This window comes from Ailuropoda melanoleuca, unplaced genomic scaffold (genome assembly GCF_002007445.2).
Source record: "Ailuropoda melanoleuca isolate Jingjing unplaced genomic scaffold, ASM200744v2 unplaced-scaffold11384, whole genome shotgun sequence".
Lineage (NCBI taxonomy): Eukaryota > Metazoa > Chordata > Mammalia > Carnivora > Ursidae > Ailuropoda > Ailuropoda melanoleuca.
In genome coordinates, this window is record NW_023179820.1 from 2,094,957 (window position 1) to 2,114,002 (window position 19,046).

General features: G+C 37.0%; 1 protein-coding gene and 1 non-coding gene across 3 annotated transcripts in view; both read left to right on the top strand.

Moving 5' to 3' along the window:
• The window catches only part of PPDPFL (pancreatic progenitor cell differentiation and proliferation factor like), a 98,153-nt gene extending 86,676 nt beyond the window's left edge, over positions 1–11,477 (top strand). Inside the window, exons 2-5 of one of the 2 annotated variants that reach the window (XM_034650124.1) lie at positions 7,716–7,778; positions 9,355–9,426; positions 9,528–9,627; positions 11,392–11,477. In XM_034650124.1, coding sequence (XP_034506015.1) covers positions 7,724–7,778; positions 9,355–9,426; positions 9,528–9,627; positions 11,392–11,428 — 264 coding nt within the window. In that variant the 5' untranslated portion in view covers positions 7,716–7,723 and the 3' untranslated portion in view covers positions 11,429–11,477. Of the gene's footprint in view, positions 1–7,715; positions 7,779–9,354; positions 9,427–9,527; positions 9,628–9,736; positions 9,877–11,391 lie in introns of those variants that run through there. The other variant, XM_034650125.1, reaches the window with a different exon arrangement.
• LOC100463904 lies at positions 8,848–9,033 on the top strand. Its single transcript, XR_002142534.1, has one exon. It is a non-coding gene; the product is annotated as a small EDRK-rich factor 1 (transcript).
• Positions 11,478–19,046: the final 7,569 nt, after the last annotated feature.

Here is a 19,046-nt window from a genome sequence, read left to right on the forward strand (position 1 = left end):
ATATGGAAAGAGCCCAGATGTCCACTGACAGATGAATGGATAAAGAAGTTGTGGTATGACTATACAATGAGATACTACTCAACCAACAAAAAAATGAAATTTTGCCATTTGCAATGATGTGGATGGAACTAGAGTGTATTATACTAAGGAAAATAAGTCAATCACAGAAAGACAATTATCATATGATGTCAGTCATTTGTGGAATTTAAGAAACAAAACAGAGGATCATAGGGGAAGAAAGGAAAAAATAAAACAGAAGAGGGAGATAAACCATAAAAGAATCTTAATCATAGGAAACAAATTGAGGGTTACTAGAGAGGAGGGAGGTGGGGAGATAGGGTAACTGGGTGATGGATATTAAGGACAGCATGTGATGTAATGAGCCAGGGTACTATATAAGACATGAATCACTGACCTCTACCTCTGAAATTAATAATACATTAATGCTAATTAGTTGTGTTTAAATTAAAAAATAAAATTAAATAAATGCAAGTTAAATATGTTTTCATAAAAATATAAATTAAAGAAATGCAAAAATAAAAATTATTTTAAATGTAAAATAAAATAAAATGACTATATGCAGTAAATGAAGAATATTTACTACTCTCAAATATACAGAAACCTATTTCCAAAAACACTCTCAAGGAATGAACAAAAATAACACATTTTCTCTCTTTTTTTTTAATACTAACTTTTTATTATGTTATCTTAGTCACCATACAGTATATCGTTGGTTTTGGATGTAATGTTCTATGATTCATTATTTGCATATAACACCCAGTGCACCATGCAATATGTGACCTCCTTAATACCCATCACCGGCCTATCACAATCTCCCACCCCCTTCCCCTCTGAAGCCCTCAGATTGTTTCCCAGAGTCCATAGTCCCTCATGGTTCATTTTCTCTTGACAAAACAGTGGATTTAGAAATAAACTAAAAGAGGATCAGGAGTTAAGATGGCGGAGGAGTAGGGGACTCCTTTTTCAGCCGGTCNAGATGGCGGAGGAGTAGGGGACCCCTTTTTCAGCCGGTCCCCTGAGTTNGAGCTAGATAGGTACCAGACCAGCCTGAACATCCACGGAATCAGCCTGAGATGCAGGAAGATACATCTGGATCTCTACAAATGACCATCTCCAGCGCTGAGTATTGAGGTACGAAGCGGGGAGCCGTGAAACCACACACAGATATCGGAAGATACACGGAAGTGGGAGGGAGCCACCGTGTTTGGGCGCCGGGAAGAGGTAGCCACCTGCACAGGGGAGCGGGGGACTCACAGACCGGCACCCACGAGAGAACAGACTGAGACCATGAGTTGGGGAACGGCACAAACAGACTGAAACGGAGTTCCTCTGTGCTCACTGGAACCAGATTGAGACCAGGAGCTCCAGAACGCGCGGGGGCGCCTGGCAGCTGGCGGTGTTAGAAACACAAGGGACAGAAACGCTCTGACCTGGAAGTGAGGGCTGGGACACCTGGTGTGGGGCGCACATCCTGGGATGCTGCAGGGTGGAGCAGCACCAACAGAAACAGAGTTGAAGTGGCCAGAACATCAGTGGAGAAAAGTCCGCGATCCCACTGTTCTGAGACAGAGGCTGAGATTCGGCTACTGCTGCTCTGACTCTCAGAAGGGGCAGAGCAGACCACCAGGGAAAGCCGCCAGAGAATAAAAGCCTGGAAATACTGGCTCACAGCGTGCCCATCCCCATCCCCCTTCGCAGGGGACACGGAGACTCTACCCAAACAGGGTTGCCTGAGTATCAGCGTGACAGGCCCCTCCCCCAGAAGGCAGGCTGAAAAATCAAGAAGCCCACATCCCTATAAAACAAGTGCGCACTGCTTGGGTCCCAGTCAATAATTTGAGCTCTGGACAACCCCGCAACCTCTCCTCATCAAAATGATGAGAAGGAGAAATCCCCCCCAGCAAAGAAAAGACAATAAGTCTGTGGCCTCTGCCACAGAACTAATGGATATGGATATAACCAAATTATCAGAAATGGAATTCAGAGTCACAATGGTTTAGATGATGTGTAGACTTGAAAAAAAGTATTAACGAAAATGTTAATGAGAATACAGAAGCTCAAAGGGCGGAAATGAGAGTGAATCGGGCAGAAATTAAAAATTCTATGAGTCAAATGCAGTCAAAACTAGAGGCTCTGATGGCCAGGGTGAATGAGGCAGAAGAACGTATCAGCGAACTGGAGGATGAGTTAGTAGAAGAAAAAGCTAAAATAGAATCTGGACTCAAAAAAATGCATTCTCAAAAATGTAGATTACGGGAGATTACTGACTCAATGAAACGTTCCAATGTCAGAATCATCGGCATTCCCCGAGGGGGTGGAGAAAAACAGAGGTCTAGAAGAGATATTTGAACAAATTGTAGCTGAAAACTTCCCTAATCTAGCAAAGGAAACAAGCATTCATGTCCAAGAGGCAGAGAGGACCCCTCCCAAGCTCAACTACGACAAACCTCTGCCACGTCACATCATAGTGTAATTTGCAAATCATAGATCCAGGGATATAGTATTGAAAGAAGCCAGGGCAAAGAAATTTCTCACGTACCAAGGCAAAGGTATCAGAATTACATCAGACCTGTCTACACAGACCTGGAATGAGAGAAAGGGTTGTTGGGGGGGCATTTTTAAAGCTCTTTCAGAGAAAAACATGCAGCCAAGGATCCTTTATCCAGCAAGTCTGTCATTCAGAATTGGCGGAGAAATAAAGACCTTCCAGAATCGCCAGTCATTGACCAATTTCATAACCACGAAACCAGCCCTACAGGAGATATTAAGGGGGGTTCTATAAAGGTAAAAAGGCCCCAAGAGTGATACAGAATAGAGAGTCACAATCTATAGAAACAAAGACTTTACTGGCAAATTGGCATCATTAAAATAATCTCTCTCAATAATCAGTCTCAATGTAAATGGCCTAAATGCCCCCATAAAACACCNACCAATTTCGTAACCACGAAACCAGCCCTACAGGAGATATTAAGGGGGGTTCTATAAAGGTAAAAAGGCCCCAAGAGTGATACAGAATAGAGAGTCACAATCTATAGAAACAAAGACTTTACTGGCAAATTGGCATCATTAAAATAATCTCTCTCAATAATCAGTCTCAATGTAAATGGCCTAAATGCCCCCATAAAACACCACAGGGTTGCAGATTGGATAAAAAGACACGACCCATCCATTTGCTGTCTACAAGAGACTCATTTTGAACCTAAAGATACATTCAGACTGAAAGTAAAGGGATGAGATACCATCTTTCATGCCAATGGACCTCAAAAGAAAGCTGGGGTAGCAATTCTCATATCAGACAGATTGGATTTTAAACTAAAGACTATAGTTAGAGACACAGAAGGGCACTATATTATTCTTAAAGGATGTCTCCAACAAGTGGATATGACCATTATAAATATATATACCCCCAACAGGGGAGCAGCAAGATACACAAGCCAACTCTTAACTACAATAAAGAGACACAGAGATAAAAATACGTTAATAGTAGGGGACCTCAACACTCCACTATCAGCAATAGACAAATCACCTAAGCAAGAAATCAACAAAGAAACAAGAGCTTTGAATGCCATACTAGACAAGTTGGACCTCATAGATATATATGAAACATTAAACCTCAGAACCAAAGAATACTCATTCTATTCTAATGCCCATGGAATATTCTCAAGAATAGAGCATGTTCTGGGTCACAAAAGATGTCTCAACCGATACCAAAAGACTGAAATTATTCCTTGCATATTCTGAGAGCACAACACTTTGAAATTGGAACTCAATGATAAGGAAAAATTTGGAAGAAACTCAAACACTTGGAAACTAAGAAGNCAACCACAAGGAAAAACCTGGAAGAAACTCAAACACTTGGAGGCTAAGAACCATCCTGCTCAGGAATGATTCGATAAACCAGGAAATCAAAAATCAATTTAAACAATTTATGGAGACCAACGAGAAAGAAAACACAATGATCCAAAACCCATGGGATACTGCAAATGCAGTCCTAAGGGGAAAATACATAGCTATCAAAGCCTCACTCAAAGAGTAGAACAAATCTAATTGCAGTTTTTCTATTCTTACCTCAAGAAGCTGTAAACGCAACAGATGGAAAGGGCTAATCCAAGCACGAGGAAGCAGTTGACCATGATTAGAGCAGAAATCAATGAATTAGAAACCAGGAGTACAGTAGAGCAGATCAACAGAACTAGAAGCTGGTTCTTGGAAAGAATTAATAAAATTGACAGACCACTGTCAAGACTTACCCAAAAGAATAGAGAAAGGACCCAAATTAATAAAATGATGAATGAAAAAGGAGAGCTCACCACCAACTCCAATGAAATTGAAAGGATTATTAGAAACTTTTATCACCAGCTTTATGCCAATAANTATGCCAAAAAATTAAGCAATCTGGAAGAGATGGAGGACTTCCTGGAAACCTATGAACTACCAAGACTGAAACAGGAAGAAACTGATTTTTTAAACAGGCCAATTAAATACAAATAGATTGAAACAGTGATGAACAACCTTCCAAAAACAAAACTCCAGGCCCGGATGGTTTTCCTGGGGAATTCTACCAAACACTCAAAGAAAAAATAATACCTATTCTCCTAAAGCTCTTTCAAAAATTAGAAAAAGAAAGAAAGCTACCTAATTCATTCTATGAGGCCAATATTACCTTTATCCCCAAACCAGGCAAAGACCCCATTAAAAGGGAGAATTACAGACCAATTTCCCTAATGAATATGGACGCAAAATCCTCAACAAGATCCTGGCTAATAGAATCCAACAGTACATTAAAAGGATTATCCATCATGACCAAGTGGGATTCATACCTGGGATGCAAGCGTGGTTCAATATTCGCAAATCGATCGGTGTCTTAGATTTTATCCAGAAGGAAAAAGCCAAAAATCATATGATGCTCTCAATAGATGCAGAAAAAGCATTTGACAAAATACAGCATCCTTTCCTGATTAAAACCCTTCAGAGTGTAGGGATAGACAGTACATTCCACAATCTCACAAAAACCATCTATGAAAAGCCTACAGCAAATGTCATTCTCAATGGGGAAAACCTGGAAGCCTTTCCCTTAAGATCAGGAACACGACAAGGATGCCCACTCTCGCCACTATTATTCGACATAGTACTAGAAATCCTTGCAACAGCAATCAAACAACAAAAAGGGATAAAAGGTATCCAAATCAGCACAGAAGAAGTCACCATCTTCGCAGATGACATGATACTCTGTATGGAAAACNGAAGAAGTCAAACTGTCTCTCTTTGCAGATGACATGATACTCTATATGGAAAACCCAAAGGAATCCACTCCCAAACTATTAGAAGTTATAGAACAATTCAGTAAGGTGGCAGGATACAAAATCAATGCCCAGAAATCAGTTGCATTTCTATACACAAATAATGAGACTGAAGAAAGAGAAATTAGAGAATCCATCCCATTTACAATAGCACCAAAAAACATATGTCACCTTGGAATTACCTTAACCAGAAACGTAAAGGATCTATATTCAAGAAACTATAAATCACTCTTGACAGACATTGAAGAAGACACAAAAAGATGGAAAAATATTCCATGCTCATGGATTGGAAGAATTAACATAGTTAAAATGTCCATGCTACCCAGAGCAATCTACACTTTCAAAGCTATCCCGATCAAAATACCAAAGACATTTTTCTAAGAACTGGAACAAATAGTCCTTAAATTGTATGGAACCAGAAAAGGCCCTGAATTGCCAAGGAACTGTTGAAAAGAAAAAACAAAGCTGGGGGCATCACAATCCTGGATTTCGAGCTGTACTACAAAGCTGTGATCACAAAGAGAGCATGGTACTGGCACAAAAACAGACTCATAGACCAATGGAACAGAATAGAGGACTCAGAAATGGACCCTCGGCTCTTGGGTAACTAATCTTTGATAAAGCAGGAAAAAACATCCAGTGGAAAAAAGACAGTCTCTTCAATAAATGGTGCTGGGAAAATTGGACAGCTATATGCAAAAGAATGAAACTTGACCACTCTCTCTCACTATACACAAAGATAAACTCCAAATGGATGAAAGACCCTGATGTGAGACAGGAATCCATCAAAATCCTAGAGGAGAACATAGGCAGCAACCTCTACGACATCGGCCAAAGCAACCTTTTTGATGACACATCTCCAAAGGCAAGAGAAACAAAAGATAAAATGAACTTGTGGGACTTCAAGATCAAAAGCTTCTGCACAGCCAAGGAAACAGTCAAAAAAACTAAGAGGCAGCCCACGGAAGGGGAGAAGATATTTGCAAATGATACTACAGATAAAAGACTGGTGTCCAAGATCTACAAAGAGCTTCTCAAACTCAATACGTGAGAAACAAATAAACAAATCATAAAATGGGCAGAAGATATGAACAGACCCTCTTCCAATGATGACATACAAATGGGTAACAGACACATGAAAAAATGTTCAAAATCATTAGCCATCAGGGAAATTCAAATCAAAACCACACTAAGATACCACCTTACACCAGTTAGAATGGCAAAAATTGACAAGGCAAGAAACAACAATTGTTGGAGAGGATGTGTGGAAAGGGGATCCCTCCTACATTGTTGGTGGGAATGCAAGTTGGTACAGCCACTCTGGAAAACAGTGTGGAGGTCCCTTAAAAAGTTAAAAATTGAACTACCCTATGACCCAGCCATTGCACTACTGGGTGTTTACCCCAAAGATACAGACGTAGTAAAGAGAAGGGCCATATGCACCCCAATGTTCATNCCGAGGGGATGCGAGGGCATCACCTCCCACCCTGCAGAAACCAACAGTCATAAGCTATTACCTTACATAGTCTGTCCCTGCTGTCTGCAGCCCCAGTTGGCACTCTGATGGGCTGAAGGGCAGACAGGGGGAGAGCTTCACCTCCCTCTGCTATACCGACAGCTCAGGTTTCAGCCTTCTAAATATAAGGTGTGCCCAGGGGTCCCAGAGCACGCCCACATTCACTGCAGAGTGCTCCTGGCCTGCAGAACTCAGTCCCTCCTGGATCACGTCCACTCTTCCAGTGTGTTTTCTGAGGAAAACTTAGAACACGTTTATTTTAGAAGGACAAATTGGAGAAAACGAATAAGTGAGTGACTATATCACAGCTGTGTTAACACTTTTTCTCTGACCTTTAGATTTATTTCAGATGGAACAAGCAGTGGGCAATGTTTGTAGTTGAATAGTTGGGTGTTTTTTTTTTTTTCTTGCTTTTCCAAATAAATATACGCATTGATTGCATTTTTTGGTTTATTGTAGTATATTCGATTACAATTTTGTGTAAGCTTTCTAATTCTTTCAATCCGATATTTATTATATGGTAAATTATGTTGCTTTGGGGCGCCTGGGTGGCACAGAGGTTAAGCGTCTGCCTTCGGCTCAGGGCGTGATCCTGGTGTTGTGGGATCGAGCCCCACATCAGGCTCTTCCGCTATGGGCCTGCTTCTTCCTCTCCCACTCCCCCTGCTTGTGTTCCCTCTCTCGCTGTCTGTCTCTATCTCTGTCGAATAAATAAATAAAATCTTTAAAAAAAAATCTTTAAAAAAAATTATGTTGCTTTGCATATATATATATACATATATATAAAGAAAAGGAAACTCTGAGCAATGAACAACCTCTCACTTCCCTGTCACTGTTTCCAGATTGCTGTTCACTGTCTCTCTGGTGTTTGTTCACAGGGAAAACAATGGCATCAGTACCTTCCATTGGTTGCCTGCTGGCCAAAAATCAGTATTATCGAAGTAAGTTGTATCATCACTAGAGTATATTCCTAGACAATGTGATTTGAGGTGATGTTTGTGAGATATTGTTAACCTGCATATCTTGTCCTGGTCAGAACTTAAGGGACAAGACTTGACAATTGGTTGTGATAGTGAAGAAAATAGGAATAAATTCAATCAGACCTCTCTGAATCAATATTGTCAAGGCTTCTCTCTTTGTTCTATGTTATATTATATCATATTGATGAAACCATTAACACTTATAAATAAGTGAAAATAAGGTCATATTTAATAATAATGTTTTAATTTCATGTATCTTGCATTGAATAGAATACATTAAAAGCTGATAATTTTACATAAAGAAAATACAGTTGATTTCTTAGAAAAGAAGGGGTAGCATGACTGCTTCAAGGATTCTTTAATTTCCATTTTCTCTTGGATAATAGGTCAGCTTTTATTTGCCACTTTTATTTTTATTTATCTATCCATCTGTGAATATTCATAGCTGAATACAAGGTTGTAGCTTCTTAAGGAAAATTTGGAAATTTCATAGAATGAAACAATCATTTCAGAAACAAGTGATCATTTATTGAAAATATGCCCATATTAGAAAATTCTAATTTCACGTTTTGTTTGTAGATAAAATTTGGAAATGTCTATTGATTTATTCTTTTTATAAAATTGTTAAACTATTTCCATTTACTTAGTATTATTACATCCACAGAAGTTATTTTTATATTCTGATAGTTTAAAAGACTTACAGGTTTAAAATACAAGTATGTTAAAACAGATAAAATATTTATTCTTTAAAAATAATTCCATTATTTCTAAATTTGTAACTTTTGTAGAATATTTAAATATAGGCACATGTAATATTTCTAATGTAGTACAATAATATTCATTCTTGATTTTTTACTAAGATTTTGAATTTGGTGACATTTGTATTTTAAATTCTACATCTATATCTATGGAGAGAGACAGAGTTGTCCACCATAGAAAGAAATATACCTTATTAATAGAAAATGTGAGTGTTCTAGGAGACCATTGCTCTTCCAAGTAGCTCTCTTCCAGGCCTGGTCTGGTGGCCAGCATGGCCCACAGAAATCAGCAAGAACTTGCCTGCCAGAAAAACATGAAGAAATCCCAGGAAATTAGGAAGCAAAAAAGAAAAGAAGATAGCTTGACTGCCTCTCAGAGAAAGCAGAAGGACTTTGAAATAATGCAGCAAACGCAGAAGGCAGCTAATGAGAAGTCTATGCAGACAAGAGAAAAATGATGACTATTTGGCAAACCTGAGTGCTACTGCCAGCTAGCTGTATCATAAGCTCTGTGATCAGAATTTTGTGGAGTGAACAGTCACGTGTTATGACTGACCTTTTAAAAATTACCTTTAAAAACAAGAACATGTGATATGCCTTTTCCAGAAGACTTTTTAATTGACAATTTAATCCATTTTCTGATTCATGAAGTCAGGATCCAGGAGTAAATGAGTCCAAACCATGGAAGTTTGCTACTTGGAAGTTTATGCACAAACAATATGTCTGTGTTTGTTTGCCTATTACTTATTTGTTTGTTGATTCTCATTTGTTTCCTACAGAGGCGAGTATTTCTTCAGTTAGCTCTTTAGCTGATCCTGTTAGCATTATACCTGATGACAAATTCCAACAAGGTATTTGGTTTATTTCTTATCAGCATCACCCTCATTATTTTCTTTGTTTCTAATCTTCCAAACGTGTTTGAGAAGGGGGTCATATGACTTTTATTTGATAGGGTTACTGAAAGTGGAAGAATCCAGCTGGTGGTTTAAATCCTTTTTCCATTCTGAACCTGTGCTTTCAGATGTAAGAAGAAAAGATCCATCTGCTAGTGGGTACGTTTTAGTTTTTTCTGATAAAGGTATTTCCTTAATCAGAATGAAACAATATAGGTAGTAATTACTATGTTAACTATTAGGGATAAAAAATAGTTGTTTCTTGAAGGTGAAGAAGGTTTTAATACTAAGCATACTCGAGGGGCGCCTGGATGGCACAGCGGTTAAGCGTCTGCCTTCGGCTCAGGGCGTGATCCGGCGTTAAGGGATCGAGCCTCACATCAGGATCCTCTGCTATGAGCCTGCTTCTTCCTCTGCCACTCCCCCTGCTTGTGTTCCCTCTCTCTGGCTGTCTCTATCTCTGTCAAATAAATAAATAAAATCTTTAAAAAAAAAAAGCGTACTCGAGGGATTGACGTGGAGAAGACATTTGCTCCCCCATTTTGTTAACCATCAGTCAAATCATGAGCACTCTTTCTAATTCTGTCACTAAAGAGAAATTGAAAGTCATGTGCCATTGTTTAGGGGAAATGGATGGGGAATCAGAGGCAAAGTTCTTAATTTGTTTTTCCAGTACTTTCAGGAAACAAAATTATCCATTCTAATAAAAGGAGATGTGGCTCCTTGGAAAATAGCCAGCTCCAGGACAAGGAAGGAAAAGGGAAAAAAAAAAAAAAAAAAAAAAAAAAAACAAGACCCTGGGCCGTCTTAAGGTGTGAAAGAAAGAAAAACTCAAAAAGTGTTGGAGATATGTCAAAATGACGTAGGACCCAATTGGCCAAACCTGGGACAATTTCAGCAACAAAATAATAATTGTAACAGATAATTGCCCATTGAATAAAATAAAACCTGTTAATTATTCTTGATATAAATAAATAAATGAATGAAGAAATGAGAGAGAAGGGAAAGCTCTTTATTTCAGTGTTCTAATTAATAAATGTAGAAAGAATGATGGAAATGGAGAATTACCATTTGATATATATTACAGTAATCATTATTCCAGGCAAGGATTATCTATGGGTACTAAAATAAATGGGGTCAAGTAGGAGAAATGAGTTCTTCTCAGAGTGTCTCCCCATAACTATTTATTAATTACAAAGGGGAAAATAGTAATTTTCCAATGGAGGAAACTATCAGATACCACCTTAAGAAAAACAAACAGAAAACAATTATTTGGTTCCTGTCCTAAACAACCCACTTTAGTCCCACTGGTGGCTTTGATTAGCCTCTGTATGGTGACAATTACTAGAGAGAAGATTGAATTGGTGGGTTTGCATACAAATGTTTCTACATATTTTGAACCCTAACACACTGAATAGCACAGTTGTTATTCCAATGGTTTCTAAAAATTTTTGGGGGGGTTTTTAGACAGTTAACTAATGACTAGTTACCAAATAGAATAAAAAAGAGTAAATAATAATGGATTTCATAGATCCTAATGTTAAAACATTAGGGTTTTAATGAATTTTTTACATGTGATAAATTTGAAATAGAATCGATTAAATATTGATACTTTTAAAAATCAAAGTGAGGTTAATTGTTGAAAACATGTATCCTTTATTCTATCAAGTATATTAATTTGAATTATCTAGGTAATTGTTTCACTTATTTTTCCACTTTACTTTGACTATAAAGATAATTTACAGCTAAGCATTTCTCAGCTAATGATCTGTGTTCAACAATTCAATGAACATTGTTGTAATATTTTATATAGCACTAATAGTTGATTCTGACAATCAAGAAGATTCTACCTGCTGAGGTGCTATATTTGTGAACCACACCTTTCAGTACTAAGCTATTCCAGATGACTTTTCTTCATTATAGGAAGACAAACCTGCTGGAGAACCCATTTATACGATAGGATCTCTGCAGCCCCTCATACAGCAGAAGATCAGGCATTTTCCTCATTACACAGTCTGTTGCTGCAAGTGGCATCAGCAACATGGAGAATACTGGAAAAGTATGCCTTTGAAAATATGCACCTTTTTAAAGTAATAAGAGACTTCAAATGTAATGATTTGTATGAAGTAGCCTTTTTTTAAATCCACATTATTTTTCAAAAAGTTTTCAAAAGTTTCTCATTTATATTTTGAAAAAATTGTTAGACTCTGTATATATCTGTTGAATGATTGATATATTATACCTTAAAGTGAAACATTGATGCCTAAGAATGGTTTAAACGTTAATGAATTCAGAAATGTAGAGAACAGTTGCAAAAACTGTATTTTTAATCGTGAACATTGAAAAGAGAAAACATCCCCATAAATTCATTACTTGTTAAAATATATTCCTGTATACAGAATTAATTTGTTATTGTGTAGACTTTAAAATTCATGGTTTTAAATAATATTTAACAATATGGAATAATCTATATATGGTGTGATTTTAGTTGTGTTAGATATGTATATATTCATAATAATAGATTGAGAAGAAATATACCAAAATGGTAATAGTGGCTATTTCTGGAGATAGAATAATGGGTGGTTTTCATTTTCTTCTTTATATTTTTTCCATACCTTTTCAAATTTTCTAATATGATGTTTTGTGTATAATTTGAAAATAATAGATGCTATTATAAAAAGAAGCATTGGACACATTTTGTGAACATGAATATTCCCTAGATTGGCTAGAATATTCCCTTCTTTCCTCAATATGAGGTAGATAATACTAAATGAGTTTCAGCTGAAAAGTTTCTCTATACTGCTTGCAAATATTTTTCAAGGTAAGATGTGAGGCTTTTGAAATTAGGGACGGTGAATTCAGTCAGGTTGATGTCACTAGTCTTATGTGACTATTGTTGTGTTAAACATCCAGGGGAGCACACATGGTTGTTAGTAGGACTGTCTTCTTACCCAACTGTATAATCATGAGAAAATATCAGGACTGACCATTTATAGTGATGGACACAACTGACCAATCATTTACTACTCTTTCCAAATGGTACATGCATTCCTTCAATTTTGCTTTTCTATCACTTTGCTGTCAATGAAGGGACTCGTATACCATATTGGCCCAATAGCACATCGTTATTTACAAGCTATTGCTTTTCTAGTGGTTGCTTGCATTTATATTTTTTATAAATTTGTAAAGGTTGATTAAATTTTTGGACTATATATCTCATTTGGCTTTAGTATAAAATTAAATTACAATGATGGAAGGTTTAATCTTTTTTTCTAAAGTGGGAGAAAATTATGATGAAACAAATATGGTAAATTGTGGGAGGTTTTGTTTTTTTCTTTAAGATTATCAATGAATTCCTTTTTCTTAGCCTCTTGGTATATGTGTGAACAGATTGCTTGTTTGGGTTATTTGATGAATTTCCCCAAACAGGTTATCAAGTTGATATTTACTCAGAAAGACAGCATTTATTAAATAATATCTTTTTGCCTATGTATTTGTATATTTTGAACATGTCTAAATTACTGCTTTTATAGTAGTTTAGACTAGTGTTACTGTTGCTGAAAGTTATTATTGTTTAAAGTAGTTGGATTTTACATAAGATTTTTAGTCAAACATATTATAATGAGCATATATAGTTATTAAGCACTTTAGAGTAGCTAGTACACACACACAAAAATAAATGATGGATAATTCATGGATGATTAGATAGATGGTAGATGATAGATAGATGATAGAAGATAGATAGATAGATAGATGATAGATAGATAGATAGATAGATAGATAGATAGATAGATAGATAGATGATAGATAGGTAGATGATAGATAGATAGATGATAGATGATAGGCAGACAGGGATCCTGAAAAAAAAATATAACGAATCTTTCAGAAAAGTAACATTAAAGTTAATTTTTTAAAAAATTGAAAGGATTCCTGTGCTATCCCAGAGTTTGTACAGAATGAGGATGATATAAAGAGAACAAAATGTCTTCTAGCTAAATTCTAGTAAATTGCTTCTAATGTAGTTTTCCTACAGCTCAGACACTTTGGGTCTGTGTTTAAAAAGTACTTCACACATATATCTCCGCATAATTGTGTTATTTTAGTTCAAACATCCCCTGCCTGGCTTTGTTGCCTATTGGCTCCATAGCAAATAATGGAGGCTAAATATATTACAGGGGTGTCATAACTCCATATGACTTGAGATATGCTATAATCACTCTAATTTGATATTATGAAATATTATTTGACTTGGCTGGGATGTCTATATGAAATGCAACTAAGTTTTGACTATTTCTGCTCAGGTTCTGTGAAATTATATGTTGTTTCCACTAATTTTTTGAGATATGATTTTGATAGCAGGTTCCAAGTTATTGAACCCACTTTTTTTACAGATAAAACCACCAACAGCCAATTCATCAATTCTCACTAGTGTTAAAAGTCCTCTAGCTGGATTTTAGGCCTACTTGGTGCTTTATACATTATGCAGAAGTTTAGGTTGTAGAAAATAAAAATCAGGAAATCCATTTGCCTATTAAAAAGTGATGATGAAAAATAATGATTTAAGTCAAATGGAGTAGCTAAATTTCTCACTCATAGAAATTCAAAAAATGTGGAGTTATAATTTATCCATCCTCCCAATGACATCCTCCAAATGAACATGCCAAAACCCAGCTCATGATCGAATAGCTCACAATATCTCCTTGTTGCTTCTCCTTTCTCAGAAAACGGTGACACATTCATCAGCTCAAGCATGTTCACTATCCATGATATCTGCCTTTATATTCAAGCCAACACCAAGTCCTTTTGATTTTATTTTTTGTATTTTTGGGTCTACCTACTTATTTGCTTTCCCACTAGCACTACCTGAACCCAGACTTTTATCATTTCTCCTAAAGAGAATGGCCATGATATCCTAAATGGTTTACTTGCACCCTTTTTTAGATCTCTCCAATTGAATGTCCTCTACAGATCAATCATAATTATCTTAACAAAACACAGATCTGATTATACTCCCCTGTGAACACACACACACCCCAACACACTAGCACACCCACAATATTCAATAATTCCATTACGCTCAGGTTAAAGTCACAACGCACACAAATCCCCACGTATTCTGGCCCATGCGTATCTCCATAATCTATTCTGTACCTCCCTCTCCAAAGCATCCTGTGTTCCAGCTATGTCAGCTCTCCTTCAGTTTCTCACATAGGTCAGCTTCTCTCCTGCCACATAGGCTTTCCACAGGTTATTCCCTCAGGTTGGACTTTCTTCACTTAATTAACACCTATTCCTCTTTTAAATCTTGGCTCAAGTCTCTTCCTCAGAGAAAATTTCTCTGATCTACTTAATAAATTAGATTTTTCATTGTAGGCTCTCATAGCCCATTTTCTCTCCTTTCTAACTCTGATCACAGTTATAATTTTATATTTGTTTATCTAGGTGTTTGTTTTCTCTGCTGCACTATAATACATTTTCCCCACTGCATCATAAACTACAGGAGGGCAAGGATCATGTCTTCACTACTCAACATTTTATACCCAACTTCTGACATATCAAATATTTGTCAAAAGAAAGACAATGGTTTTTTAAGGAGAGCTGGCCCCTCTCTCAAGAAGTGTTATGTTTTCGCAAAGAAGAGTAAACACTAAATCAATAAAGACAACCTTTTCCAACAGTGGCAAGCACTGTAAGGAAATGATGTACTTTTGTTGGAGAGTGATCGAGGTAGGACAAAGGTTGACGGAGGGCTTCTTTAATTGGTATGGTTAGGAAAGCCTCACTAAGAAGTGGGCATGGACTGAATCCTAAAAGAGGGGAAGCAGCCAGTTTTGTGAAAAACACTCTAGGCAGAAAAAATAGGCAGTGCAATTTACCACACTCTACATAGTATATCTAGTTTCCTGTTACACTATTTTCAAGAGCCAGCTGCTTTAGAAGAATTTGGAATTTTCTAGAAATAACTGCTTTAGAAGAATTTGGTATTTTCTATATAGGAGTCAAATTCTCTACTGTGTATCTTTCCAGCTAAAACCGGGATGAGAAATGGTCTGGTCAGGTTTGGGGTTATGTATTTTTTTCTTAAAGTCTCTCAGGGTGACCTATAAATTGTCCAAAATCCCACTGCATAGCAACATTCATGTAAAGTCACCAGACATCTCCCACAGCTCTTCTGAATGTCTTGAATCCTGTGAGGCACAGCCTCATGAGTGTTTCCAGTCCCTGAAATAATTTTCTAAACTACAAGTTAAGTTTTATCCCATCATTTTGATGAGGGAACGGAAGGCAAGCTGAGGAAAGCAGAAACTGACACCCTGCAACCCCCACCCCCCACCGCGGATGTATGCAGCATTCCTTGTCACTCCTGGCTGCCCTAAAACTAAGGAAAGGAAAAAACAAATGGTTAACTGACAAAGATCACAGTCCTGCAAGACCTATAATTCTCCCCCAGTTTACAAATGTCTTAGCAGTTTACAAGAACGAAGCATTTCTACCAATAACCTAGCTTCCGGAAGGGAATGTAGATACAATTAAATGTCCTTATAATCTGCAGCCTCCAGGAAGTTCCCAAGCATCTTAATGTTAATGCCTTGCTAGAGGGAAAAACAACCCTAATTTGACAACCCCAAGGCCTCCCTTATCCTGAATCTTCTTTAACATATGAAAGTGCTTTCTCAGCCTCCCTTTTTCCTCACCTCCCCCAACCCCATGGTATATAATCAGCCACCTCTCACAACCCAGGGCAGCAGTTCTTTCTGCCCATGGGTACTGTCCCCATGCTTTAATAAACCACCAATTTTACACCAAAGACGCCTAAAGAATTCTTTCCTGGTCATCGGCTCCGGACTCCACCCCACTGAACCTCACGTATATTCCACAACCTCGTCAATTTTTGCCCCACCTCTCATACTAAATGGGATAAACAGACTGGTATTATTTTAAAGATTCTTTTTGAGTTTCATTTAAAAAAATCTTATGACTTTTATAAAAACAAAACAAACAAACAAAAAACACTAGTGAAAGAGAATGTTACATAGTTACTCTCCTTCCTCAATAGCTTTGAAAGAATCTGTTTCAGTGTGGGTGTCTGAAAAATGTCCTCCTGCTACAGTATAATTATCTGGTTTCCAAAAGGTGGAAGGGGAGAAAAGTATGTGATTCTAATACTTTGCTTCTAACAACTTTCATTCAACCTTTTATTACATTTTAATTAAATTCATTATAACCAAATATGTATTTCAGCTATTCAGGAAAAATGATTTGTATTTTTTAGTTATAGTTTTATCTAAATAGGTCAGATATAAAAGTTTTGCTTCATCTTTTTTAATTAGAAAGATTGAAATTTATTTGGGTCCAGGTTGTAAACCCAAAATATGTTAAATCATTTGCATTATAGTAATTATTTGATTAACAGCCAACTAGAATATAAGCTTCATAAATATTTTATCCTTTTTACATGCCTAGCAGAGGTTTTCAAATAAATGGTTGAACAGTTAATGGAACTATGATTTATATGTCAACTGACTACAAAGGTTAGGATTTTGAAATTCCTTTGCAAGGAAGAGTGACCAACGTTTTATTTTCAAATAAACCACCTTTGAAAATATTTATGCAATCTTAAAAAACACATTTAGAGAGCTATCCATCTTCAAATTTCAAGCTGAATTTTACCATGAAGAGAGAAGACGGACAAAGCTCATAAAGTAAACTGATCATGTTGCTTTCTCTTAGTCATCCTAGATGGATTTCACATATCCACTTATTTCCTGTTACTGCTGATACTGCTTAATATTCCTGAGGGACACCACATTATTCTTTCTATTGTGCAGAAAGCATCCTTCTAGCTTCCTTATGTCTGGCTGACATTCTTTGCTGTCCCTGAGGTAGGAGCGCATTTGAGTCCACTTGATGGCAAATATAGGAGCTCAATCTGCCCAGCATTCTGGACTCCAGAAGCAGCATCCCAAACTGAAAGCAAAACAGGCTTCATTTAAAGTGGCAGGGTAGGACTGGAATAGAAATTTGGGGAAATGTGGAGGTGAATTAATTTTTCTTACACTATCTTAAGAAATATAACCAGTATGCAACTGACCAATTCATTCCAATTCAATGAACAAATATTTCCCTTTGAAAGCCACCTTTTAACATTATTCCACACTCCCTGTGCTTTCAAAATTCCAAGAAAATGTTAAATTTTAAGTCAAATCTCTCTCCAGCTAATTATTGTAATTCATTATTTACAGTGCTTGGTGAAGCACTTTGTGTTTCTTCAAAGGGCAACAGTAACTTTTCTAATGCTAATTGAAATGGCAGGTATATGGAGAATGCCTGGAGGTATATCACAGCAGTGTAACAACTCTGTAAGAGCCTTGATTGTTGCCTAGAGAGGAAGACGCTTGTTTTAGCAAAGCTGCAGCCCTACAATTCTCAAATCTCAGTGTGCCTAAGAACCACGTGTGGAGTTTGATAATATTCAGATATCAAGGCTCCATCTCCAGTAATCCTAGATCAATGGTCCTGGGCTGAGGCCTAGGAATCTCATTCTTTAATAAAAGCTCCTGGTAAATTGTGTCTGGTATGTAGAATGCTTTATTAGACTGGCAAAAACTGCAACTGTCCCTCTCCCCAAACTCGGGAAACAAGCTTATGGTTTGCTGTGGCTGTAATTTTAGATGTGAAAAGCTCAAATTGGCCCGAGAGAGCACGTGAGTAATTCTTGAAACAAAATCACACAATATAGAAGTCATTTCAAGTGACAAAGGGTTAGGAGTGAACATCGACTTCAGAAAACTAATTCTTGTGTTCTTTAATTTTTCATTTTTTTCAAAAAGTGTTATTTTTTTAATTAAAATGCACTTCTTGTTTTTCAGTTCTTGATTCACTTATTACCTGTGTTAGAGATAAGTGAAGTCTAAAAGAATGATAATTTTTATTTCCGTTGCATATCTGTTACATAAAATGCCTAGAGTGCTTATCCAATTTTAATTTTTTTCTGTGATTCTGTGATAGTACTATGGCTGTCAAAATAAATATAGAAAACTGGCTTATAAAATCACTTAATTTTCAAAAATAGCAGTACAGGACCATGAATTACATCATTGTAGATTAAGAGGACCACCCACAGTGACGACCTGTGCTGACTTTGTAAGCACATTCCAGTGGCAATATTTGTTTTATTCATTTAGTGATCATTTATTGTCTGTCTGCCATTTGACAGGTACTCAGCTAGACTCCAGTGTCCCAAATTCTTATTTCACACAAGTTCAGGAGAACATTCTATTTGTGACTCTTGGGCAGGCTGGAATTCACACTTGTTCCCCTGCAGAGCTGAGGGAATGAGTCTACTAAATGCCTGCTACTGAGGTTTCCAGATTGTGGAATGGTAGAAGGGAAGAATAACTAGTAGGCTGAAGATAAAAATAACCACTGAGGTTTTAAACTTTAAGAAAATAGAACAACAGTAATATTTAAAATAGCTTTGGACAGGATTATCAGAGATGGCAGAGGAGTAGGGGACCCCTTTTTCAGCCGGTCCCCTGAGTCAAGTTGGATAGCTACCAGACCATCCTGAACATCCA